General features: G+C 43.4%; 1 protein-coding gene across 2 annotated transcripts; it reads right to left on the reverse strand.

The window, feature by feature from the left end:
• Positions 1-888: 888 nt before the first annotated feature.
• On the reverse strand, positions 889-27,353 carry LOC121532188 (GTPase HRas). 2 transcript variants are annotated; one of them, XM_041837965.2, is made up of 6 exons: positions 27,066-27,353; positions 11,420-11,551; positions 9,416-9,594; positions 5,151-5,310; positions 4,820-4,944; positions 889-4,705 (listed from the first exon to the last, which is right to left on the reverse strand). In XM_041837965.2, the coding sequence occupies exons 2-5, from the start codon at positions 11,528-11,530 to the stop codon at positions 4,825-4,827; spliced, it is 570 nt and encodes a 189-aa protein (XP_041693899.2). In that variant the 5' UTR covers positions 11,531-11,551; positions 27,066-27,353; the 3' UTR covers positions 889-4,705; positions 4,820-4,824. The 2 variants fall into 2 exon arrangements, with proteins under 2 accessions (XP_041693899.2, XP_041693898.2); XM_041837964.2 differs by having other exon boundaries at positions 11,420-11,554; positions 27,066-27,352.
• Positions 27,354-27,926: the final 573 nt, after the last annotated feature.

A 27,926-nucleotide genomic window follows, 5' to 3' on the forward strand; every position in this document is an offset into this window, starting at 1 on the left:
AACTGTCTGATACCTTGTCATTCTTTTCACTGACAATCACAGAGAAATTGATTAGAGGATGCGATGCATCACAGCTGATCATAGTCAAACCAACAATGTAAATTGATATAACTATAATATGTGAGATTTGTATAAATTAGATATTCTAAAACCGCTGTGGCCAATGTGTGTATAAATTAGATATTCTAAAACCGCTGTGGCCAATGTGTGTATAAATTAGATATTCTAAAACCGCTGTGGCCAATGTGTGTATAAATTAGATATTCTAAAACCGCTGTGGCCAATGTGTGTATAAATTAGATATTCTAAAACAGCTGTGGCCAATGTGTGTATAAATTAGATATTCTAAAACAGCTGTGGCCAATGTGTGTATAAATTAGATATTCTAAAACAGCTGTGGCCAATGTGTGTATAAATTGTATAATTCTGATTGCCACATCTCATAGAGCTTCTGTGCCCTCTAGTGGAGAAATAAAAACCATCTTATGCACTAGATATGGTGTAGGCTAGACTAGAGGACTAGGTCACAGGTGATAAATTACAAACTTTTCCAGTTGACAGATCTTTTGTGATGGTGTAGTAATATGTTTGTGCATTTTAAATATCAATTCAGTTTGTTAATGTGATTTACATACTTCTGCTCTGATCACTAAACATTCTCTCACTCATCTGGATAAATTGTTATGACATTAAGGATTAAATGTTCTATTACCTGCTCTAATGAATCTTGTAAAATTTGCACAAACGAATTCTTTGTTTTTGTACTAAAAACAAATATGTAGTGTTGATACTATTCATTCATATTTTAGCCTGGAGAGGGCTGGACTGAGGGAAAGAAGAGAAGGAGAGAGATGGTAGCTAAAATAACTGCGGTCAGAGTCAGGTGAATGAGTTCATCTTGACATCTTTATTCCTGCCCTGCTGCACATTTGCCATTTTGTTAGAGTAAATACATCTTAAATAGTTAAAACAGTTGATATTTTCACAATGAAACTTCCAAACCCACATCCTCTCTCGCTCGTTCACACTACAGTTTTACAAGGGAAAAGCAAGCCCTTTTTGGTTTCAGTCCTTGGGCAAAACCTCCCAATGTCCATGTTTTTGTCCACAAAAGTCTCCCCTCCCTTCAGACATGATTACTGGAGGCCTGCTGGTCTTGTATTCCTCTTGATGACAACTGATGTCCAGTTTCTAAGAGTTTACCTTTAGATGTGTGCCCATAACTGCCGGTCAATCAGAGCACATCGAGTATAGACAGACGAGGGACATTGTGTGAGATTCAGAATATAACGGCCAACTATAGTTCAGACAACTGTACAGTTCACATCTTCTATCACCAGAGGTCCACTTGATAAACAAGTTACATAGGTCGGATTTGTTTAACGTTACACAGTAGATCACTATGGGGACAAAGATCCACGTTCGGTTATTTATTTTTCAAGGTACAGATTCTTTACTTTATGGTTATGGAGTGCCCTATACTAATAGAACACATAATATTCTTTTCAGTTTTAAGACCCCAAAAACAACAAATTGAGAATAAAACCACAGAAGACCAACATCATCCCAGTCTCTGAATCCCTCAGAGCTCCAGAATATAATTTGTGGTCCACACACCGCAGTAGAGGTGTTCCACCCAGACAGAGCCAGAAGAGGTGTAGTGGCTGTTGTCGGAGGTAACGGTCAAGCCTGTGTGCAGTGTCAGTGTCTTCATCAACAGACCCCCTCCATCCCCTGGATCCAACATATGAAGGGTAGCAACCCAGTAAAGGTGAGAGGATCTTGGGGAGTAGTGTCTGACTGCAGGGCCCTCTCATGATGGGGGAGCAGGTCAAGAAATCTCTTACATGCCAACTGGTGTAATTGTGTTCAGGCAAGACGGGGGTAATTCAGAAGAGTGTTTGTTGGAGAGGGCAGTTCCTGGAAAACCACATACAAGAGCACGTACTGTACATATACTAAGGAACGCCACTCACATGTATGATAGCAGCAAAAAGTATTGGTGAAATTATTATTAATATTATTTTCCAATGTTAAGGTCTATCTTCTAGGCAAGAGGTCAAGGTGTTGGCTTTGCTTTGACTGAAGTCTAATGAGGCATCACAATGTACTACTGGGTCACTGTGGCTGAACGGTGGGTGTAAGTACCTTCAAAAACAGGAGGGAGAAATAAAAAGAAAGCAGCCTTTTTACACTTTTTTTTTTTTTTTTTTTTTAAACAGTTTGGACTAAAAACACAAAAATCATCAGCTACTCAGACAGGGCAAGCTGTACAGAATCTCATCTGGTTGGTGTGTTTCAGAGTTAGTTTTTCCTCATGTCTGTTTGTAGAGGGAAAGATCAACAAATGCCAGAAGGAACACATCTCCAATCGCCACCAATCATTCACAACAAGTTATCCACAGAGGAAAGCAGACACAGACCACCACAGAAGCACCTGCTTCAGGCAAACTTACTACTCTAAAAGGCATGAAGTACTAGCTAACAAATAATAAGGCAAGTTAAACAGGACCAAGCAGTGTTGATTTGTATCGGCAACCCTATGCTGTGGTTAGTGTTGTAGAGAGCACAAAAGCTAGTAGGCCTACCTACACCATTCAATATCTGGACATATCTGGATAAGAGCATCTGCTAAATGACTAAAAATGTGTAATATTGAGAAATATCAAAAGAGAACCCCTAAAATGAAGAATGTTTTCCGCTGACTTTTCTTGCAAATAAAGTTGGCTCGTACATTACTAGTGTAGTGTATTGACAATACGATGGTGTTAAATGTTTTAAATGGAACTGAAAGAATGTTGAGTTGTGGTATCAAGAGGGAAGGTTTTAGTGTGACTCCACATATGACAAACAGGAAGGGGGTTGTAAGATACGGGGATTGAACAGTAGAGGGAGCCATTCAACTCTTGGAAGGCTATATAAAGGGGGAAATTACGGTGAAGAGGTAGAAAGCATTAAGATTCAGTTGGGACTGCTTCTCCAGATCTTCGCGGGATCTGTACTTACGCTGTAACCTCGTGGTTTTAATAAAGGCCTTTGAAAACGATACAGCCTAAGGGATTCTTTGATCGACAGCAATACCCACCAGCATTCGACACGATACCACACTAGCCTGAATCAAATGATCTTCTCAGGGAACCAAAGGTCCAACTGAGGAGGCAGTAGCGAGTAGAATGAGAGAGAAGGTTATTTTATGTGGTCAAAACAGTTTTATCCCACATATTACCAGTAATTTAAGGCAGGTCTTGTGCATTAAAATCTGTGAAATTGAAATTCTGGCGTTCCATCTTATGTTCCAGGATCAAAAGGTGAGACATTTCTGGACATTCCCGTTTCCTGAGCCTTAAAACACAGTGAGGACCGATACTTGCTATCTAGAAATGTCAAACTATACTAAACACCATACAGTTGTCTAAGCAAAGGAATAGGAAAGAAATGAATGCCACCGGTGTCTTAAAATAGCACTTAATCTCAAAGGGTATTTTGTTCCACTTCCCTGAAAGGCTGTGCAAGAAGAATCATTCACTGCATAACCACCCCATGGTAAATAATGGCACTGCATGGACCAAGGAATGATGTTAGTCTCCCATCCTTCCAACCATTCAGCCAAACCTTGAAGGCAACAGCAAGTAAAACTTCACTTATGTACCACTCCCTTCTCCACCCAAAAAATACAAGCAAATAATAAATAGGCATGAGAGAGAGATGGTTTATTCCCAATTCTTAAACCTAGACAGTAAACATTCCTATTGCACCAGAACCTACAATATCTAGTCCTATATTACTCCACGAAGAGAACCCTTTAGCACACTCACACATGTGCACGAACATGTCTGTGAGGGGGAAGGCAATGGCACTCTGGGAAAATGAGTCCATCCATCTGTCTGATCCACAGCCCTGCCCACATAAGGACCCAAATAAGGACTTCCTCACGGTGACAGGTCTTAAAATGGCTACAGCCCATCACACAAAAGAAACATCCTGGCTTACCTTACAACGCCAAGCATGATCACCTTCAAATCACAAAAAAGCCACATAAAAAAAAAACGTGTTTTAAGAAGAAAAGAAAGTTCGGTTTGACAGCTAGACTAACCAAAAAAATTAAATAGAAAAAGGACCATTCCTATGTGGCGTGTCTTTTGTCATGCTCCGTCCCCATACTTGTGTCCGTAATAATGAGGTTACTGCAGAGCCCCTCTAGAGAGGAACAAGGAGGCTGGGGGGAGGTTAAATTAGGGATGGGGATATAGGCTACTACTGTCCAGTCTTTTCGGGGGGTCAAATGTAAAATCAGGGTTTTGAGGTATGAGAAGGTGGTGGTGAGGGGGACTCACCAGGGATTGGTGACATCCCCCTTTAAGACCAGTGTTGAGACTGTAAAACAATAACTTAGCAGGAACTCATTGGAGCTGCCGAGCATGATCACTGGTGAGAAACAGTTATTAGTGGTGTTGCTCTGGCAGACATGGACTCAAAGAGGGGACAGACAGACAGCCTAGTCTAGTCTAGCACGGCCTGGCAGGGGCAAGATCCCCCTCTCCTCTATGGTACACAGTCAGCCTGGTGGTGCATCCGCTTGCTCTGCTTTTCTTTGACTGTCCTCTTTAGTTTCAAAGTTTGTTGTTGTTTCATCCTCCACCGTCAGTCTTTAAGTCCATGCTGCCACTACGCGCCATAGGTCCACTCCTCACCCCGAACTGGTGAGCTGTGGGAGAAAAAGAGAAATGATTAAGATATTGTGTAAGGATTCAGTGTCTCTTTGCTGTGAACGATGTTGTTGATTATGCTTGCGATGAAGTTGGTAGAGTTTCTGAACGACCTCCATCACGACACCACACAGCGGCAGCTCATGCAGTCCTGTCCACTCTCGTCCGGAGGGTTGAGCTTCCTCAGCTTGTGCTGCCTGATCTCTCTCACTAGTGTGTAGAAGGCGTCCTCTACCCCCTGCAAAACACACACACAGTCAGAACAATCTGCAAAAAGGTGGGCATTACATATTTACAAGGTCGTAAATTTGATGGCCATCAACAACATAACTTTGTGTATTTGTAGAAAATGTTCCCAGCACCGCACACACACACATATACATTGCATTGAGGGACCCTCACTGCTCTGTGTGTGTGTGTGTGTGTGTGTGTGTGTAAGCGTACCTGTCGTGTCTTGGCCGAGGTCTCGATGTAGGGAATTCCGTAGCTGCGGGCCAGTTCCTGTGCTTGCCGTGTGTCCACAGTACGCGATGGAAGGTCACATTTATTACCCACCAGCACCATGGGCACGTCGTCAGAGTCCTTCACGCGCTTGATCTGTTCCCTATAGGAAGACAGAAAAACACTGGTCAGTTCCCTACCTGGTTTAACCCGTTTCTACTGAAATGAGGACCGTACTCGACATTACATGGGCCTTAAACCACAGGAACTACCAGTAGAAAAACTTTAGTAGAGTCGTAAGCACTTGCAGCTATGGAAAACACAATGTAATTGCCTGTACACATACCCAGTGATACAGTGGTGAAAATAGGTGGGTAAACTCTGATCACGGTGAAAAAAGTAACCCTCCCTATACTTTCAATGCATTTTTCCACAAAAGGTGGGTAAAACTGTCAAGCAAAAACAAAAAAGGTGTGTAAACTTTGTTTACCCTCCACTACACCAAGGTTATTATAGTAAACTGAAACGAATCATGAAAAAACTATTTAGTAAACTTAAATAAAATAATTAACAAAACACTGAACTGAAACTATTATCTTTGACTCCAAAACAAATTAAAATGAAATAAAATCTAATGGGGGGGCTTTCAAGATACTGAATCTGGCAAGTTAATACAGCCAGGAGATGGTGATGTTTCAAATAGGCCTAGCTTGTGCATCACTATCACCTAGCTAAAATGGGAAAATTGGCTAGGTATCTAGCTCGATTCTTCTTACATGTACTACTAAAGTTAAAAAGCATTGGATTGGTGTAAGCCTGGATGAGAGAGAGTTTTTTTTCACCAGTCTCAGCGCTATTCCTTTTAAATCCAAGTCACATTGAGATTGACTTTATGAATTAAACCTAACCTATAGCCTGACCCATTACCGAAAGTATTCAGACCCCTTGACTTTTTCCACATTTTGTTACTTTACCGCCTTATTCTAAAATGGATTAAATAAATACATACCCTAGGCAATCTACACACAATACCCCATAATGACAAAAAGAAAACAGGTTTGTAGAAATGTTTGCTAAATAAAAATAAATACCTTATTCACATAAGTATTCAGACCCTTTGCTATGAGACTCGAAATTGAGCTCAGGTGCATTCTGTTTCCATTGAACATCCTTGAGATGTTTCTACAACTTGATTGGGGTCCACCTATGGTAAATTCAATTGATTGGACATGATTTGGAAAGGCACACACCTGTCTATATAAGGTCCCACAGTTGACAGTGCATGTCAGAGCAAAAACCAAGCCATGAGGTCAAAGGAAATGTCCGTAGAGCTCCGAGACAGGATTGTGTCGATGCACAGATCTGGGGAAGGGTACCAAAACATTTCTGCAGCATTGAAGGTCCCCAAGAACACAGTTGCCTCCATCATTCTTAAATGGAAGAAGTTTGGAACCACCAAGACTCTTCCTAGAGCTGGCCGCCCGGCCAAACTGAGAAATCAGGGGAGAAGGGCTTTGGTCAGGGAGGTGACCAAGAACCCAATGGTCACTGACAGAGCTCTAGAATTCTTCTGTGGATATGGGAGAACCTTCCAGAAGGACAACCATCTCTGCAGCACTCCACCAATCAGGCCTTTATGGGAGAGTGGCCAGATGGAAGCCACTCCTCAGTAAAAGGCACATGACAGCCCGCTTGGAGTTTGCCAAAAGGCACCTAAAGGACTCTCAGACCATGAGAAACAAGATTCTCTGGTCTGGTGAAACCAAGATTGAACTCTTTGGCCTGAATGCCAAGCATCACGTCTGGATGAAACATGGCACCATCCCTACGGTGAAGCGTGGTGGTGGCAGCATCATGCTGTGGGGATGTTTTTCAGTGGCAGGGAGACTAGTCAGGATCGAGGCAAAGATGAACGGAGCAAAATACAGACAGATCCTTAATGAAAACCTGCTCCAGAGCACTCAGGATCTCAGACAGGACAACGACCCTAAGCACACAGCCAAGACAACGCAGGAGTGGCTTCGGGACAAGTCTTTGAATGTCCTTGAGTGGCCCAGCCAGAGCCCGGACTTGAACCTGATCCAACATCTTTGGAGAGACCTGAAAATAGCTGTGCAGCGACGCTCCCCATCCAACCTGACAGAGCTTGAGAGGATCTGCAGAGAAGAATGAGAGAAACTCCCCAAATACAGGTGTGCCAAGCTTGTAGCAAGAATACTCAAGACTGTAATCGCTGCCAAAGGTGCTTCAACAAATTACTGAGTAAAGGGTCTGAATACTTATGTAAATGTGATATTTCCATTTTTTATTTGTAATAAATTAGCAAAAACTTCTAAAAACCTGTTTTCGCTTTGTCATTATGGGGTATTGTGTGTAGATTGATGAGGGGGAAAAAACAATTTAATAAATTTTAGAATAAGGCTGTAGGGTCTGAATAATTTCCAAAGGCACTGTATTACTGCCCCTCAGTTGCAAGAAGGGACATCCCAAAAAACTATACAGTACAAACGGTTCCTAGCCTCCCTCACATGCTTTCTGTCCCCAACACTAAAACAAAACAACGAAATAGAAATATTGCTATACAACTACAACTAAATAAAAACTAGCAAATCAGGTCTATAAACTAATGGAAACTCAAATTAATTTCAAATAAAAATTGGAAAATGAATATAAATAAAAACGAATATAAAAACATATAACTATAATAAGCTTGCTCTGCATATATCCACCTGTTACAACATAATTCCACAACTAATGCATTATGTAAAGTGTTGGCACGATCAACTCCCAATGAAGGAGCCGAGTGTTCATGGGTCATTTCACCCTTCTGTCTTAGGATCCTACCTCCCTCTCCTTTTCTCCATAAACAACACCACAGTCAGACACTCAAGGGGCTGTAGGACCCAGAGGAGCGGGCTGTAGGACCCAGAGGAGCAGGCTGTGCTGCACTGCTGGAGGAGGGATGGAGGTGGACGGCAGGCAGGAGGGCAGCAAACAGCATGACCTCATCTCTCCAGCAGCCATCTAGCCAGCAGGCCAGGGGAGTGTGAGTGTGTGAGGGGAGTGGGTCAGATCTATCCATCAGCTCAGCTCAATACATATCCTCAGCTCGTGCCACCTTTCAACTCTCTCTCTGTCTGGAGCTCAGCACAGTCACAAGCAGGACAGCTAACCGGGTGGATGATTTCTAGCGGTGGCGTTCCAGGTTGTCTTTTTCTGCAGTCGTGCCTGGCACGCACATGCCCAATGTCTATGGCTGTGCATCTGAGGAGATGGATGGGAAGGCAGCCAACAGAATGAGCTAATCACTTAAGCAAGCATCCAGTCAGATGCCTGCGTGAGGAGACTGGGTCAGATCTATACATCACCCCCTCAATTCACCTTCATCACCTATCAGTACACACAATAGCCAATGCAAGCCCAGCAACTGATCTATGGTCTGTTTGATTTGTAGATTAGTGACTCTGCATAGCGCTTTGCCCAGGTTGGTCCCCTGTATAGTGCAGGCCAGATGGAGGGCAACAGGCAAGCCATGCCAATCCCACTGCTGGCAGCCTGGCACACCTCGAATATTAGAGCTGGAGTTAACACAGAGGGACAACAAGCTGCCCTCCCTCTGTCTATCAGATGAACAATACATCTTTAAAAAAAACCTGACCAGGGTAACTCAGTAGTCCTCTATTCTGGCCTGGGATCTGGGATGTTGAGTATTATTATAGGATTGAGTGTCTGTCCATCTTTAGACAGTGATGTGGTGTCATTAACAGAGTGCTTTGGAGCCTGGCACCCCAGGTGGTCAGGAGTAACACAGGGGGTAGACAAATGTGTTGCTTATCGTGTGGTTCTAATCTAAAACATGCTAATCATATGTTCCCCAAATATAACGTAACTTTCCTCATCACCAATAAAAACAAACAAGAGGTAGAGCGAAAGGTAGAGAGAATGAGAGAGACCAGGAGTGGGGAGATGGAAAGAGAGGAGGCAGAATAGATTATCATCATCTCCATCTGGAATTCTTGCCTCACTCCCTCCATGTCCTTGGGAGTGTTCCTCCTCTGCGCTACTCTCCTCTGGTCTAATTGAGTCAGGATCGATTTCATTGGCAACGTGCTGTAATCACTCCAGTCGGAAGGCTAAGCTTTAGCTGTGTTAAATGCTAAGACATGACATCACCTAGCTAGCTACTGCAGAGAGCTTGCACACAAGACAGCCATGATCCCCCCCACCATCACATACAGCCCCCTGGCCAGTCACAGACACACACACACCTGTACTGGTGGATGTCCTCGAAGGACTTGGTGTTGTTGATTGCGAAGACACAGAGGAAGCCCTCCCCTGTCCTCATGTACTGGTCCCTCATGGCGCTGTACTCCTCCTGACCTGCAGTGTCCAGGATGTCCAGCAGACATGTCTCCCCGTCAATCACCACCTGCTTCCTGTATGAGTCCTGAAGCGGGGGGGGGGACATCCTCCAGTTACACTGCTACAGACAGACTGCCTACGGATTCTCTACCCAAGTGTGCATTTGCCCACTCCTGCTTAAGGATTTACAAGAATTGGTTTGGTGTGTAAGGATGTGTGTAAGTTAAATTGGCCCACAGCCACAGTTACCTTTAACAAACTCAACCCCTGGTGCACTAAATTAACATACAAACAATATGTAGGCGTTCACTCACTGCTGTACAATGTAGAGAAAAACAGGGCAATTCAAGAGGGTGCTATGAAATTTATGTAAAAATGCATTTTTCTTTGCCCCATGTCATTATAAATTACACAGAATTAATCATTAGATTGTTCTCTACAATATTATAAACGTAATATACTTGTACTTGACAGTGTTGATTAAATAATAACGTTAATTTGCTGTGACCATTGCTAGTTTAGACTGTGCCGCTCTTAGTTGTATCTCTTCCATATTTGGCGTTGTGAGGTGGTATCATTTGGAGGCGTTTCCTCTGGTTGGACCAATCAAAATCAACTTGATACCTTCGTCATTTTCAGCTCCAGATTCTTGGCTTTCATTGCCTATAATAGAAATCAAACTACGTTGAGAGGGGCAGTTTCTATGGCGATTTAAAGGGAAAGACTCAGAAATACACAATGAAAACAGGAACAGATTGTCTTCGCGAAGGTTGGATACTGAAATTCAGTCTCTTAGCTTTGTAAATAAATATATATTTAGTCCCCATTTAGTTTTTTATTCAGCGGATTTCATTTAGAAAAAGACCATGTTTTCACGCACAAACCTGCAGCCACTAGTTAGCTTGTCAATTGAAGTTAGCGCCGTTAAGAGTTCTATTGCGCAGTGACCACTTTTTGATCACGCCTGTGATGACATTCCATTCACTCTAAACATGCTAAATTCTCAGAGTAAATCTTCTGTAACATTGAACCATATATGGTAGAGACATGGGGTTTGGAATATCTCTTTTCTGACGGAATGCTCTATTGAATGGACACATTTGTATAAACCTTGAATGAATTAATCATTTTATGGGTGAACACCCTACAATCTGTAATGAATGCTCTAATGGAGTATAAGCTGAAATCCATTGATGAGTGTTCAATATACTAACCATTTACACACATCTCTTGACTAGGCTTAAAGCATGAGTCTGGGTCTGGGACCTGATTGATAGTCTCTCTCACACGCAGGCAAGCACACACACACACACACACACGTGGAGTGTGCTGGTTGATATCTATGCTAAATCCCCATGCTGTGTGACTGGCCAGAGAAGAGATAGTGGTATCAAAGGGGCAGAGTAGCAGGGCCAATGTTTAGCGTCCCAACACACAGACACAAACATGTGGTGCAGGGCCTTTGTGTGCTAGTGCATAGGGGCCAGGAATGCACACACACAAAAAGGACATTGTCTGGCCAGAGGCAGGCGTGGTGAGAAAGAGAGCGAGAGAAGAGAAAGCACAGACAGACTCGCTCTCTCCTGTTCTCTCGCCGTCTCTAAAAATCTCTCTTATAGTGAACTGAGAGGAACTAAAAAAGGAGTAGCGGTGGAGTAAGAAATTGAAACTTTAAAAAAATTATTTTGGACAATTGAACTGATAGTGAGTAGCCTGTTTGGTAATGACATTCGGTAGTTAACAGTGGTCTCTCCAGTGAGCCAGTAGTCACACTAGCCTACTCTACTCTGTTCACTACAGATCAGGGGAGGGGCCACATCCACATGACATCAACCACAGTGATCAGCTGCAGATGTGGACAGAAGTTCTGGACACGCGTGCACACACGCACACACTCACACAGTACATACCTCTATGGTGGGGTCGTATTCATCCACAAAGTGGTTCTGGATGAGCTGGATGGTGAGTGCACTCTTCCCCACACCTCCAGCCCCCACCACCACCAACTTGTATTCAGTCATCCTCACTGCTCCCCACACACACTGCTGTGAGAGAGGAGAGAGCAGCAGAGAGAGGGCGAGAGGGAAGAGAAAGGTTAATACATTTGATGTATATTCATTGGCACGTGTTCTGTCTGACATTAGCTTCCCTTAACCCCTACCTCACTACTCTGTTTACCACCACCTCTGCCCAGAGGTGAGATGTTTGTGTGTAGGGCGGCTGAGGTTAAGACCCCCTTAGAGGAATGTCACAAATGTGCTGAAGGTACTCAATGTTCCAATCCGCTCCCACACAACACGAGAGAGAGGGGAGAGGGGTTTGACACTGAGTGCTCCTCATTGATGCCTACCTCACAATCGGAAGCCTCATGTTTTTTATACAGCGTAGAGGCGCTGTTTATTTGAAAGCCTTTATGTAGCCCATGCAGCACGTGAGCAGAGCATTTGAATAGCCCCTCAATGACAGCTGAGTATGATGCTTCTTCTGGTTACTGACAGGCATGCGCCCATCAAGAAACTGACTGTTAGAACTGCCAAATTCACCCATGGATAGATGAATTGAAACTGTATGGCTGAGAGGGATGAGGCAAAGGGAATAGCAAATAAGTCTGACAACATAGCAGACTGGCAAACATACAGTAAATTGAGAAATCACGGAACTAAAAAAGAAGAAGAAACTATACTATGGAACAAAGATAATTGATATAAAGAATGATAATAAAAAGCTCTGGAGTACTTTAAGTGAAATTCCAGGCAAAAAGGCAAACTTGTCTCCATCAGTCATGAGGCAGATGGCTTTTTCATAACAAAACCCTTTGATATTGCCAACCCCTTTAATAACTTTGTTGTTGACAAGATTAGCAAATTTAGGCATGACATACAAACAACAAATGCTGAGCCTTCATATTAATGCATAACGGACCAAATAATGAAAGACAAACACTGTAGTTTTGAGTTCCGCAAAGTGGGTGTGGAAGAAGTGAAAACCACCTGGTACCAACAACCTGGATGGTAAATTGCGGAGGTTGGTAGCAGAATACATTGTGACTCCTGTTTGCCACATCTTGAATTTAATCCTAGAAGACAGAGGGAGGCAAAGATCATTCCACTTCCCAAGAATAGCAGAGCACCTTTTAAATGGTTAGAACAGCCGACCAATCATCCTGTTACAAGAGCTTAGCAAACTTTAGGAAAAAATGGTGTTTGATCAAATACAAAGTTATTTTACAGAAAACAAATTAACAGACTTTCAGCATGCTTATAGGGAAGGGCACTCAACATGCTCAGCACTGACACAAATGACTGATGACTGGCTGAAAGAAATTGATAGTAAGAAGATTGTGGGAGCTATTTTGTTACTTTAGTGCAGCTTTAGTGGTCTCTTCCCTGTGCAAACAAGGGCATTCAAGAGAATGTTGTAGGCCTTCTTCAGTTCCTCCGATTGCCGAAAACTAATGTTGTTAAATCCAACGTGAGTGACAATGGTGCCAATATTAGAGTAGTTGGCTAGAACTGTGGGCAGGAGGAAGTTGATATCTTGGACACGGGCGCCTGGGTGACAGTGGACCTTGGTCGGCCCACAGGCCAAAAATCACTCACCATCGAGCTGCCCACGACGAGGTGTGCTTCGACTCACCGCACATGTACCAGTAGCAGCAGATGGCATCGGAATCCTCTGGGAGATGGTGGAGGGCCCAAGACCTTGTTTCCTTTGGTCAGCGCCCCTGGCGGTTGCTGGCTGTTGGTGTACTCCCAGGATCAGAGCGGACTCCCGGGGCCGGTATGTCAGCCTCCAGCAGGGCAAAGCTGTTTAATAGCTGGATCTGATCTTCTAGGATATATGGAGACGACCAGACTGCCTCCCACCCAACCTCCTTCACCTTGCCAGTGTCCAGTCTCCCACTGGCTGCGGAGTTGAACTTACCATCTGTCCAGTGGATTGGAGCATGTCAGTACCGCCCGACTCATCGACCCCTTGGCTGTAGGAGGCATTCAGAACTGAAATTCTGTGTGCCTGGGCTGCAACAAAGTACTTAGAAAGCACATCTTGTTTTTCCCGCAGCTGAGCTAGCAGCCAGAGAATCTCTTCCCAAAGCTGCTTGATGATGATACATTTGGAACAGACCAAGAGTTTATGTTAATATGTCAGTTCCACCTTATTTTCCTCCTCTTGCGTAGATCTCTCGCACCTGGTGCCATTTGACTCCAGCACTGCTAGCGTTAACTTGCTCTGTAAGCATGATGGCTAACTGCTAACTATTTATTTATTTTTTGCAGGAATCCAGGACACAAACTTGCGGTCCCAGCTGAAAAAGCTAACCGCGTCGCGGACTCTGTAGCTATCAGAACTTCCAATGGTTAAATATGTTGTTGTTGACATGATTGAAAACAATTTCATAAAAACAACCAACCGAGTGTAGACAGTACACTGATCTGTTGCGTGCTCTGATGACGTCTGTTGCGTGATGCGTGAGACTGCAGTTATGTTGTACAAACGGTAATCTTGGCTGGTTTTGCTTGCAAATACTTTTAATTTGATTACAAATATTTTAATATTGTTCTAGTGTACCGCAGGGCAGCCGGCTAGGGCCATTATTGTTTTCTGTTTTTACTAATGACCTTCCACTGACCTTGAATAAAGCAGGTGTGTGTATGTACGCTGACAACTCAACAGTATACACGTCGGCTGCAACAGTAAAATAACTGACACCCTTAACATAGAGCTCCAGTCAGTTTTAGAATGGGTAACTTGCAATAGGCTGGTGCTAAATATAAACAAAACATTTAAAGCATTGTTTTTGTTACAAATCACTCGCTCTACCTCATTTTGATCGATTATTGAATAATGTGGTGATTGAGCAAGTTGAAGAGACTAAACTGCTGGGTGTAACCCTAGATAGCAAGCCGTCATGGTTAAAACATATAGACTCAATGGTTACTAAAATGAGAAGAGGTCAGTCCATGATAGGACATTGCTTTGCCTTCTTGACATCTGTCGACCAGACTGGTCCTACAGGCCTTAGTTTGTCACACCTGGCCTACTTCCCAGCTGTGTGGTCATGTGCAGCAAAGAGGGACATAGGGAGAGATTGAGTGCATCACAAATTGGTCTTTGTGCGAGGTGTTGATATGTTGAAGGTACCGAACTGCCTGTTCAAGCACTTGGCACACAGTTCGGACACTAATCGACATGCAATCAGAGGTCTCTTCACAGTCCCCAGGTCCAGAACAGAGACTGAGAAACGCACAGTATTAAATAGAGCCATGACTACATGGAACTCTGCCATCCCAGTTAACTCAAGATAGCAATAAAAACAGAGAAAAAAATGAGAAAATAACACCTTAATACACCATTATTCTGTATTGTAATTTGCACTGTATTACGTATTTGACCTAGATATTGTCTGTATGTATGAATATGTAGGCTGTGTGAGACATTTAAAATGTATGTAGTTCTGTCCTTGAGCTGTTGTTGTCTATTCATGTTCTGTATTATATAATGTTTCATATTTTGTGTGGACCCCAGCAGGGACGTCACAGAACATCCAGGGCTCAGCTCTGAAGTCCTTGGGCTGACTCCGGGGAAGGGGGATTTGATCCCTGCGCGACCGAAACGAAGCACCCCGCACTCTTTGCCTCGCAGGCTAGCAGTGAACATTTTGCAGAAACATAACACTATGTTGCATATCTCACTGCTTTCTCCCATGCACTGTGCTCTTCTGATGCCAAATAATCAACACTTCTTAATATTAATTCAATGGGTTGTGGTCAGTAAACCCATTTAATAATATTTATAAAAATCTATTAGCAAGTACACATTACAAGTGCATAACTATATCGTAATTTTCCATTATTTTGTTGCAATGTTTTCATTAACCATGTCCAATATTTGATTGGCAATAAAAAAAAGCCTAATGTTAATGTTGGTCACATTACAGCTAACTAATGTGAGCTAGTCATGCTGCGCGCACTCTGCAGTTCCAAAACAATCCAAAGGGTGTCAGCCTAGACCACAAAATAATGTTTTGCATGAAATAATGTTCTAGTTACGTGCAATATAGCAGGATTGGGATTTTAGGCTGCCATCCTTTGCGTAAACTCACATTAGCAGTAGGCTTGTATTAACTGTAGAGTGGAGGGAGGGGGGTAGAGCAGGGTAAAAGACTCTGGGCTGAGACAAAATAACTCTGGCCTAAAGCCCCAAAAGCCGAGGGTCTGGTGATGGAAGAGGAAGAGTAGCTGCTGCTTTCGCAGTGGCGAATAGGGATCCTAATAAAAAACAAATTCTCGACGCATTGAATGGACAACAACGTATGCGAAAAATCTAACTAGCATCCATAATTTCTCTGCTGTGTTCCATAGAAAATAGATAGATATCTGCACACCATGTTGAGTGTACTTTGTGGCACTGCAGCAGTGATAGCCACTGGTGTCAGTGAGTTCAGAGGAGAGGACAGAGAAGGGGAAGTCAGAGGGTTTTAGGACTCCCAGGTGTGCCTCTAGTTGCCCCCCCCTCAGTGGTTGGGTCCGGCACAGCAATTACACAGGGCTGCCCTGCCCATAAATCAGGGGCTCTCATTAAACAACCTGGGCTGTATTCATTAGTGCAAAACGTAGCAAAATGTTTTGCAATGGAAAACGCTTTTCAACAAAAACGAGCACTTGTTATTGGACAAGTTCCTGTCTGCTTCCATATACAGTTGAAGTCGGAAGTTTACATACACCTTAGCCAAATACATTTAAACTCAGTTTTTCACAATTCCTGACATTTCATCCTAGTAAAAGGTCCCCGTCTTAGGTCAGTTAGGAACACCACTTTACTATTATTCTGACATTTCACATTCTTAAAATAGAGAGAATGATTTATTTCAGCTTTTATTTATTTCATCAAATTCCTAGTGGGTCAGAAGTTTACATACACTCAATTAGTATTTGGTAGCATTGCCTTTAAATTGTTTAACTTCGGTCAAACGTTTCAGGTAGCCTTCCACAAGCTTCCCACAATAAGTTGTGTGAATTTTGGCCCATTCCTCCTGACAGAGCTGGTGTAACTGAGTCAGGTTTGTAGGCCTCCTTGCTTGCACACACTTTTTCAGTTCTGCCCACAAATATTCTATAGGATTGAGGTCAGGGCTTTGTGATGGCCACTCCAATACCTTGACTTTGTTGTCCTTAAGCCATTTTTCTACAACTTTGGAAGTATGCTTGGGGTCATTGTCCATTTGGAAGACCCATTTGTGACCAAGCTTTAACTTCCTGACTGATGTCTTGAGATGTTGCTTCAATATATCCACATAATTTTCCTTCCTCATGATGCCATCTATTTTGTGAAGTGCGCCAGTCCCTCCTGCAGCAAAGCACCCCCACAGCATGATGCTGCCACCCCTGTGCTTCACAGTTGGGATGGTGTTCTTCGGCTTGCAAGAACATAACGATGGTCATTATGGCCAAACAGTTCTATTTTTGTTTCATCAGACCAGAGGACATTTCTCCAAAAAGTACGATCTTTGTCCCCATGTGCAGTTACGAAGCGTTGTCTGGCTTTTTTATGGCGGTTTTGGAGCAGTGGCTTCTTCCTTGCTGAGTGGCCTTTCAGGTTATGTCGATATAGGACTAGTTTTACTGTGGATATAGATACTTTTGTACCCGTTTCCTCCAGCATCTTCACAAGGTCCTTTGCTGTTGTTCTGGGATTGATTTTCACTTTTGGCACCAAAGTACATTCATCTCTAGGAGACAGAACGCCTCTCCTTCCTGAGCGGTATGACGGCTGGGTGGTCCCATGGTGTTTATACTTGCGTACTATTGTTTGTACAGATGAACATGGTACCAAACGTGGTTTGGAAATAGCTCCCAAGGATGAACCAGACTTGTGGAGGTCTACAAAAAAAATTCTGAGGTCTTGGCTGATTTCTTTTGATTTTCCCATGATGTCAAGCAAAGATGCACTGAGTTTAAAGGTAGTCTTTGAAATACATCCACAGGTACACCTTCAATTGACTTAAATGACGTCAAATAGCCTATCAGAAGCTTCTAAAGCCATGACATCATTTTCTGGAATTTTCCAAACGGTTTAAAAGGCACAGTCAACTTAGTGTATGTAAACTTCTGACCCACTGGAATTGTGATACAGTGAATTATAAAAGTTAAATAATCTGTCTGTAAACAATTGTTGGAAAAATTACTTGTGTCATGCACAAAGTAGATGTCCTAACCGACTTGCCAAAACTATAGTTTGTTAACAAGACATTTGTGGAGTGGTTCAAAAACGAGTTTTAATGACTCCAACCTAAGTGTATGTAAACTTCCGACTTCAACTGTATGTCTCCTAGTGAATATGAATCCAGTTGGACCAGGCCTTGTTCTCTTCCAGAACACATCCTTTCCTCATGTCATCCCATCACTGATCTGACATGATTGGAAAGAGAGGGACTCAAATCAACACACAGGCAGTCTGTGGGAATCCTTTAGAATGCATCCTTCAGCCTGTTTTGACCACTGATCTGAGTGGGACAGAACATGACAGGTGAGAGCTATATGGTGGAAATCTACCTTATCCAATCCATTCACCAATCAGTGATCATGAAGGAGAGGAGGCGAGGAGAGGGAGGGAGCAATGTAAGAATACTGAGACCCAGACACAGTGAGGTGTTGAGTTGAATGGTATGTACACATCCAGTCTCTCACTGCAACAGATGGAAGAATGGAGAGTGTATGAGAGAGATTCAGAGATAACCATGGACACTAAGTTATTCCAACAGATCATCAGATATGAATGTAGCCTAGATAACACAGAGGACATACTAGTGATGGTATTGCTCCATGTGTCACAACACAGTCAGTGTGTCTCCTAAACCTACAGAACAGTGTCAGACTACAGTGGTTCACTCATAGGATGTCAGTGCCCTAAAACAAAAACAGCTAACAGAAAGCTATCAACTTGTAATTTTCCCATAAGATCTCAGCACATGCATCACAGGTGCAGCCTCAGTAAACCTAGCCAACCAGTAGGCTTCTGATTTGACAGGGTAAAACCCCATACCCAAGTGAACTGGGTAGCGTAGCGTGGCTAAAAGAGACACCTAGCTAAAGTCCTGCCACTGTACTCCCTCTCCTCTCCTGGTTGACGGGCTGGGGCAGGGTCTCAACTGTCGAGTAAGCTGCACGCACGTACATGCGCACGCCGGGCAGTGAAATTCCAGAGGACATGAGTCAAACAGCAGCAGTGAGGAGTCATAAGGGCGATGTTGGTGGTATACACTCAGTAGCTTACCACCAGTCAGTTAGTAAATAATAATAAAATAATATGCCATTTAGCAGACGCTTTTATCCAAAGCGACTTACAGTCATGCGTGCATACATTTTTTTTGTGTATGGGTGGTCCCGGGGATCGAACCCACTACCTTGGCGTTACAAGCGCCGTGCTCTACCAGCTGAGCTACAGAGGACCACGACATACATATCCTTCTCATGACCACTTCTCTATGGCAGGACAGGACAGTGATGAAGAGTCAGTGAAAAGGTTAAACTGACCTCAATAAGAAGGACTATTCTTTGCCCTTGTAATTTATCATGACATGACAGGTTTATAGAAGAGCCTCCCTTGTCCAATATCTCTTAACTGAGATAAAATATATGGGCCAGCCAACCAACCAACCCACAGCAACCCAGTGTATGGATCTGCCGCACCCTTTATCTTCTACTGTACCTACACACAATGTTCATTCTAAGCTGCGCGCATGCGTGGCGCAGCGAAGTACGAGACTGAACTTCACTCAACTTTCTAGAATTTACCACTTTAGTTAACACTATCAATGTTTCACTCTACTGTGGGAATTGTGCTCGAATCAACGCAATATTAGCCACTTGCTATGTAACATACCGAAACAAAAACAAAACTATGGAAGACTTATTAGTATGCAAAACTAACTGTGCAAGAGATTTTCTTTTAGGCAGAGCGCATTGGAGTAGGGGTCTATTGCATTGACAGGCACGACTAAGGCTCTACACAGACCGGTACGCCATAACCAGTCAGAGCTGCAGTAGGCCTATATGCAAATAGCCATTGCCATATATGGATCTGTGCCATTCACTTTGAACTGGACTGTATTTAAAGCATTAGCGGTCGCGAGTAGATGCGCTTGTTCTGATATCAAAGCGAGAGCTGCATGTAGCCACCTGTGCACATTTGTTCATGTTGTTTGCTAGTTAGTGAGTTATTAGAGCAGTTATAGCTAATTTCTTGTCAACAAGTGGTTGCTTCCTACAAGAGCACAAAATGTGTGCATTTCTAGCCATCTTTGAAAAACTAGTCAAGTAAAGAGCTTTTGTATGTCTTAAAAAGGGGCAGTGTTGCATTTTGAGACGGTCTTGAATAAGCTAAGTAGCCAATAGGCAGAGGGTAGCATAACTTGTCTGTTTCTCTCTAATAATGGTATGGGAATAATAATGCTTTTTATTTTGTAGTGGTTTCTTGCATCAAACACCACATTTTCAGTCCCCTCGTTGTCTGAAGGACAAGTGGATAAACAGGTTAAAGTCAAGCCCTGCATGTTTTTTTCTAAAGTCTCATGGAATGTAGGCTTACATTGACCACACATTTGCTGCTACTGGCAGAACAGCTATTTCCATTTTTAAATGTTATGGGATGCATTTTTCTCCATAGTTTTTTATGGTAGGCAACTCTGGTATGCCTACATTATGATCAAATAGCCACAGCAGCCTACTTGGCCACTGATACATTTTCACAATGTTCAAGTTTGCGCTCAGCAGACCTAAAATTTGCTCAGTGCCGGGAAAAATTAGAGGGAACATTGCCCACACAGACGACTTCCTAACAAACAGACCCTGGATCTTCTACCGGATGTAAGCATACTACTCCTTTAGTACACTACAACCTTCTTGACCAAACAGCCACCGTACTGACCCACCTACCTCTTCACTGCTCTCAGAAATATACCCTGACCTGTATCCCCTATCCTACACTAACCTCCTGTCCTCCTCTAAAGTTTTAGCTCCATGAAGCCCTGTTACTCCTCATGTGCTCAAAAACTGTACACACACGGGGCCCTGTGTACAGTACACACACAAACACATATGCCTACACAGGCGCTGCAGTGTTCCTAGAGGAGAGGAGTAACTAGTGACACCAACCTGGACAGATTGATGAGAGCAGGATACACACCATCAAAACCCCCACCCCATTTACAAGGCTGATGCCGTGGCAGGGAGTCAAAGGCAACAGACACACTCCAAGTAACTCCTATATTTGTCTCTGGTTGTGGTAGTGTATTAATACACCGTCATGCACCTCTGCCAGTCTAGAGCCCCTGTGTGTGTGTGTGTGTGTGTGTGTGTGTGTGTGAGAGAGAGACCAGGGTGCCTTGTTGATGAGTGGACTGTTGGGTCACTGATGTTAATGATTGAAGGAAGGCTTCTTGCTTGCTGACAGAGCAACTGCCCTCTGATCTGTTCTGCTCTGCTCCAAATCACTCAGGGCTTCTCCTGCATGGCTGTTCCAACAGGCTGTATACCAGACTGCCACAAGGTTTCATGGAAACAGGTAGCTCTCTAGATCGACTAGACCAACACCAATGTCAACACTCACAGGCTTGTGAAAACAACCCGATGCCTATAATTCTCTAACACTACAGGAAGAGAATACCACGACCTCTCAATCGTGTGGGTAAACATTTAGCTTCCTTCTTCCCTGTAAATTAATTCAGTTAAAAAAATACTGGGCATATACTAGTTAATACAGCAGCTGAGGTGGAGGTCTCTCTTGACTGAGCCTGGGCATGCCCTGGCCTACCGTAGTGTTATCTCCTGCAGCAGAAGGCTGTAACATCATCTTTTTTAAATGATACATTCTAAGTTCTAGAGGTCTGGCCCAGAGAGAAAAGCTGCAGCTTTGATTTATCCCTCTGAATAAACAGGGGAGATGACTTCTTGCACACAGGCCGTTGTTGCCTTTTCAACATGGAGATTTATAGTGGCAGTCAGATCATTCTTACTGGGCTGTGTGTCCTGAAAGAAAGGTGGACACAACTACAGGGATGACATCATAAGAAAAGAGAGGCACAACCAATCAACAGAATGGACTGGGTGGGGTGGGCCTAGGGTTGGGCGATATCACTCAAATATCATATCACAATCTCTCACATTTTTGACAGTATGGCGGTATTTTATGTTTCTGAATAATAAAAGTTCAAAATATGTTTTACGAGTAGTGCATGACCCTTGAATGGCAACAAATTAGTTCTAAGTGGTTTTAATGGGCTTTCTCCATTCTGATGGTTTTATACTCAACCAAACTAGAACAAAAACTGACAGTGAAGTAGTTCAATTTGTAGAACTTTTAATTTAGCACTGTATCAAAGAATCGTTATAGACGGGATTTGGATCCATACCTGTATACCGGTATTCACGATATATTGCCCAGTTCTAGGTGGGCCAATCAGGGAGACGGTAGAACATGAGTGACGATTACTCCTCCTCCCCTGTCCAAACCATCCCAGTCCCTTGGTGCTCCCCCTCTCCTCACCTGTTCCACCTCCCCCTTGACACTGCTGATCTCAATGACCCTGTAGAAAGACTCCCCAGTCTCCCCATCAATCAATACAGTTACAATTGGCACGTTCTAGGACATCTTTTTAATTATGCTGTGCATCTCAGAAGATAGATATACATCACATCAATGTGGTTCTTGAGATGGTTCCTCTGACAAAGCCATGGGCAGAAGAGAGTAGGAGCACTCTGAAAGAAAACCCCTAGGATTCCAGGGAGGGAAGCTAGTTTCTGTGGTGAAGAAGTGAAAGTGAAAGGCGTCAGGGTTCAACAGAAAGGAATGTTTTGAGACAACACATTGAGGTAACGCTTCAAACAGCACCACCAAGTACAGTACATCGTTTCTACGCCGTATCATGGATGGTTGAATTATTATGAGAATAACAGTTAAACTCGCACATGTATGTCATATCATATGACATCAACTTGAGACGTGCCCACATTGGGAAGAGCCAATAGATGCAGTCTAGGCAGATTTGAATTGTATTGTTGTTGGTAAGAGGAGCTGTCTTTTACACACTCTTCTATGGGTGAGGGGAGACATAGCTGTGCTATTCACTGACAATCTAGACTGTCAGAGGCTGATTAATAATCCAGAGATGAATGTTTGATGCAGCCCTGCCTGCTGACTCCAGGACCACTTGTTGTCTGTAGGGATCAGTCCTGTGGTGTTTGTCTAGCTACTACCGAGGGAGGACACGATCACATGGGATGCACACACACGCGGCAGAGTTCTCCCTGTGGCAGTGCCCGCCATACCCTCTCCTCTCTTTCTGACTCTCAGTTAGGTAATTAGTGCCAGAGCACGTTGAGTCTCTCTCCACCAGTCTTAATTAACCCCTAAAGTGTAAACACACACACACACACACACACACACTGCTACACTGCAGTCATACACAGTCTCCACAACCCCACCACTACAATACACACATAGTCTGGGTCTGGGATGGGCACAGTGCTGGTTATCTTTTTTTATTAATTCATTGATCCAGAATTCTAATATAACAGAGGTCAAGAATGGAGGAGTCAACCCCTAGTGTAAGCACTTTCGAAATGGTGACACGGATAGTATAGTCTAAATACTCTGTTTTCGGCCACAGCCCTGTCTGATGACCTACTCCACTAAATCTCTGTATGGCTGTGCCCTTTTGCTCAAGGAGCGGTACATGTACATGTGTAGGATTATATATAGCCCACGGCCACCTCGAGCTGTGGAAATTAACAGTTCCTTTTGAAACTCTAGAGCACTGCCTGGACCATGAGGATAATCTTACATGACATCTTACTGAGGGCGCAGGCTGGGAAACTGTTGAGCGTGAAAAACCCAGCAGCATTGCAGTTCTTTACACACTCAAACCGGTGCACCTGGCACCGACTACCATACCCCATTCAAAGGCACTTAAATATTTTGTCTTGCCAATTCACCCACTGAATGGCACACATACAAAATCCATTTCTCAATTGCCTCAAGGCTTAAAACCCCTTCTTTAACCTGTCTCCTCCCCTTCATCTACACTGATTTAAGTGGATTTAACAAGTGACATCAATAAGGCATCATAGTTTTCACCTGTCATGGAAAGAGCAGGTGTTCCTAATGTTTTGTACACTCAGTGTATACTGTACCTTCGGGTAGAACACAACTCATTGTATTCAGCATTGATTTGATAGTAGTATGCTACTCTTTGCCACACGTTTGAGTTTGAGGAGAGGTAGGCTACCTTTCCACCTGAATACACAAATAATTGTCCCGCTCTCGCCCCCACCCATCCTCTGTCGAGGATGAAGAACTTAGGAGCGGACCTCATGCGTCGCCACTCTCCACATGCAGCCCCCTCTCTCAACTAAAGCACTTAATAGGTTAAAGGATCCATATTGGCAGAGCCACAAATCCACTGCAGGGATAGATTTTTAATGGAGCGATGATGGTAAGGGAAACCTCTCTAGGGACGGATCACAATCGAACACTGAGAAACCATCATGGAGACTAGACCAAGCCCCCCCCCACACACACACACTTAATCTCTGTAAATGACATCTTCAGTGCACCATCACTACACGAGACTCAGCGGCAATGCTACAATACAATGTAGCCCAGCCTTGACACAATTCAGCATCAGAAAATCCATCCATTTACAAGATGAGGTAAATACCCAGGCCTTTAGGCCTAACCCCATTACATCCATGGCTCATCCAACAGAACACAATGTGAAGATAGAAGCCTGCACATCATGTGAATAGGATCACAGAACAAAACAGTTCAGTCAATCAACTAATCAAGATACTTGGAATCAAGATGTAGCATCTTCTCAGAAAGCAGGAAGGGTTGTAATGAGTGGAAGTGCTGTGCTCCCTCCGCTCTCCCCAATAGTGACACTGTGTGTAGAGGGAGAGAATAGAGGTGAGGGCCCTAGCTTCAAAACAGACATCAGCCTCTTAGCAAAATGTGAAATGTTTCCATTGGGTCATCCTTTCAGGTTGTTAACCAGGGATCAGGTGATGGAGCCAGGTGGGGAGATGAAAAGGACAGATGACCTCCACACTGAACACTGCCAACCTGACAGCCTCTGACACCTGTGGGCCACTGGCATGTAGGCTGTGCAGCGGGAGGGGCCAACTTAAGTTGCAGTGCCATCAACATAAAATGAGAACCAAAATAATAACTGATCAAGACATATGAGATGCATATATCGTTAACAGTCAGGTTTGTGACATTGACTAAGCATTTCATGGTCAGTAAATAAAGTGTGTGTTTTTGTGTATGTGTTTGTGTGTGTGAGAGAGAGAGATCAGGTGAGATGATTCATCAGACAACCCCCAACAAATCAGAGCCATCCCAGAGAGCATTTTGAGAGCTGCGTAAACAAAGGCCTTCCTGGACAAGGAAGATCCCAGCCAGAGTCCTCTGCGCTATAGTCCTCCCCAAGAACACAGGCTGAGAAGAGACCTGCAGACAAAACAGCTCACACACACACACGATACAGCCAGGACCATCGGTGGACAAAGACAATCTCTATTCAGCTCCATGACAATAGAAAGCAACTGGGAGACCAACCATTGAATCCATTAGTAAACAATCCCCAACACAAAGCCACTCTGCCCAAGAATTAGAGGAGCCGTGCCCCTCATGTAGCTTCAGCTACCCATTATCAAGTGTAACAAACCACCATCATGCCCTTTATGTGAATAGAACCCTTTCTAAATCTAAGAGTGTCCAAATCAATGGTTTATCTACCTTGAGTGTAAATCAGTAGAGACCTTTCATCAGCATGATTACTTTTTGTATGAAACGGTATCGTTCTCATGGGGTATTGTTGACGTGAATCATGCTTCATCATGAATCATGGTTTATTAGACCACTGATGTTTTTTTTTTTGTGTGTTTGTTTTGTTTTTTTGTCATTTAGCAGACGCTCTTATCCAGAGCGACTTACAGGAGCAATTAGGGTTAAGTGCCTTGCTCAAGGGCACATCAACAGATCTTTCACCTAGTAGGCTCGGGGATTAGAACCAGCGACCTTTCGGTTACTGGCACAACGCTCTTAACCACTAAGCTACCTGCAGCCCCCATGTTGTTTTGTCACACACTCATAATAGTCTACTGTATTACTAAGCACAGTCCCCTGTAGCTCAGTTGGTAGAGCATGGCGCTTGCAATGCCAGGGTTGTGGGTTCGTTTCCCACGGGGGGCCAGTATGAAAATGTATGCACTCACTAATTGTATGTCGCTCTGGATAAGAGCGTCTGCTAAATGACTAAAATGTAAATGGCCTATTCTGTATTATTACTTACTACTAGGCTACTGCATTACTAATAATCATGGTCATCATCATAACAAAACAAATAGATGAAGTTATCAAAACACCCAATGCCTGACAGTGGGTGAAACTGACCTGCAATGGAGGCATATAAAGACTGAAAATATATCGTGCTTTTAGGCTACATCATGGGTCATAGGTCTGTCTCTTGGTCAACACCGCATGTATGATGTCATAGCCCACTGAGTAGAAATTAGAGTCCTTGGCAGGCATAGGTAGCTAGAATAGCAATGTTGTTGAATTAGCTTTATATTTAGCCTCATGAGGGATATATAGTCTACCGGCAATACTGGTTCTCCCATGCTTTTTTTCCTTTTTAAACTTCAGGCTACTCAACAACAAAAAATCGCATGTTATTCCAAGCATCAGCTTCGAATGTAAGACATGCGACAGAAACTTCTGACGTTTTTGTCTGGTGAGCAGATACTAGTCGGCTGTCTCTAGCCTACAAATCAGCTATTCCTGGTCCTTGACCAAGCATATAGGCGTAGAATTGCGTTCTAAATCAAACGCCTAGTAATGAAATGCAACTTCCGCAGTGCTACAATTCGGTGTAGCCTACAAGACGGGGCGTCACCCTTGTCTGTGTGGTCTACAAGCTACAGCCGCTATCGCAGGGCGGCTGTTCGAGCGCTCATTGAATGGCCTGGACATACAAAATGGCAACAGTTTAACACTTGAATTTCTTGACAATGACAATGAAAATCTTAGGGGGTTCATTTTCTAGTATGCCTTCCTTGGTTTAGTTTAGCCTATATATCAGCAGCAGATGATCCCCTGTCCGTTAAGTTTATGGGCCGACCTGGGGATTTAGCCTACGAACTAAATTCACTTAAACCTATATATGAGAAAATAATATACACAAACTGATTCTATAGGCCTACCAATATACCTATGTTTTGAGTCAATGACCACGCGAATAGCAGTTTGCCTGCCAAAACGTTAGGCTACACCTCCCAATGTTGTGCTTGCCAACGAAATTCAGCCTGATGTAGGCGTGAATAATGTCCTAAAAAAATTTAATAAAAAGTGCGCCGTAGCAGTGAACGAGCTACGAAACACTACTTTTGGTCCCCTGTATGGGTTCCCTGGACAAAGCACACGCAACAACCTTGAGCGACAGTTCAAATAGCCTACATTTGTGTAATAGATGAAAAATGTGCACGCAATACTTACAAGCAGAGCTCTACCCAATAATCAGGAGCGCGACGTAGTCTACTGGAAACAATGTTTCAACTCAGTAGCTTCTGAGTGTTCCAAGAATAGAAATCCAAATGGTGGGTCCGTTTCCTCAACGAATGTCTCTCAACAGTGTTCGACAACAGAAATATATGTTATTATTCCAGAACTGATACTTTTCAGGCCAATTTTTAACGGCATTCGTTCAATGTTGTAAGCGAGGTTAAGTCACAGCGCACAATGTGCTTCGAAGAGGGAGAGGATGAAGACAAGCTTGTTGGAGCCCACGCCCAGCTCTGTATGAACCGCCCCGGTGAGCACTGGGGTGTATTCATTCCGCCAATTCTGTAGCAAAACGTTTCTTAAACGGAAACAATCGGAACCAAACGGGGAGGAACTCACCTGAAATTGTTCAATAGAAACTCTCGTTTTGCTCTGTTTGCTTCCGTTCTTAAATGGTAAACGGTTTCCGTAATGAATACACCCCTGTTCAGTTGCCTGTTTTGACCATGGTTAACACACTGGGCGGTAGACCTATCTGTAAAACTGCAAAATATAAAGCGGCAGTGTGGGCATACCGCAGTACAATTACAAAAGCCGGAGTATCTTCACGTGATTTATGGATTTTTAATTCTCTAAATTTAGCCTAATCCTAGATAAAGTCAATCTGGGAGTTAAGTTAGAAATTGAGCTTAATTGTTGTATTTTTAATATGTGCCTTATATGTGGTCCTCTGTAGTTCAATTGGTAGAGCATGGCGCTTGTAACGCCAGGGTAGTGGGTTCGATCCCCAGGACCACCCATACGTAAAAATGTATGCACACATGACTGTAAGTCGCTTTGGATAAAAGCGTCTGC

This window comes from Coregonus clupeaformis, chromosome 19 (assembly GCF_020615455.1).
Source record: "Coregonus clupeaformis isolate EN_2021a chromosome 19, ASM2061545v1, whole genome shotgun sequence".
NCBI lineage: Eukaryota > Metazoa > Chordata > Actinopteri > Salmoniformes > Salmonidae > Coregonus > Coregonus clupeaformis.

Excerpts from the sequence above, each read along its gene's own strand:
- LOC121532188 (XM_041837965.2), bottom strand. The coding sequence starts at position 11,530 with ATGACTGAATACAAGTTGGTGGTGGTGGGGGCTGGAGGTGTGGGGAAG. Across the intron at positions 9,595-11,419 it reads AATACGACCCCACCATAGAG|GACTCATACAGGAAGCAGGT; the intron begins GTATGTACTGTG and ends CCCCCGCTTCAG. Across the intron at positions 4,945-5,150 it reads CCTCGGCCAAGACACGACAG|GGGGTAGAGGACGCCTTCTA; the intron begins GTACGCTTACAC and ends TGTGTTTTGCAG.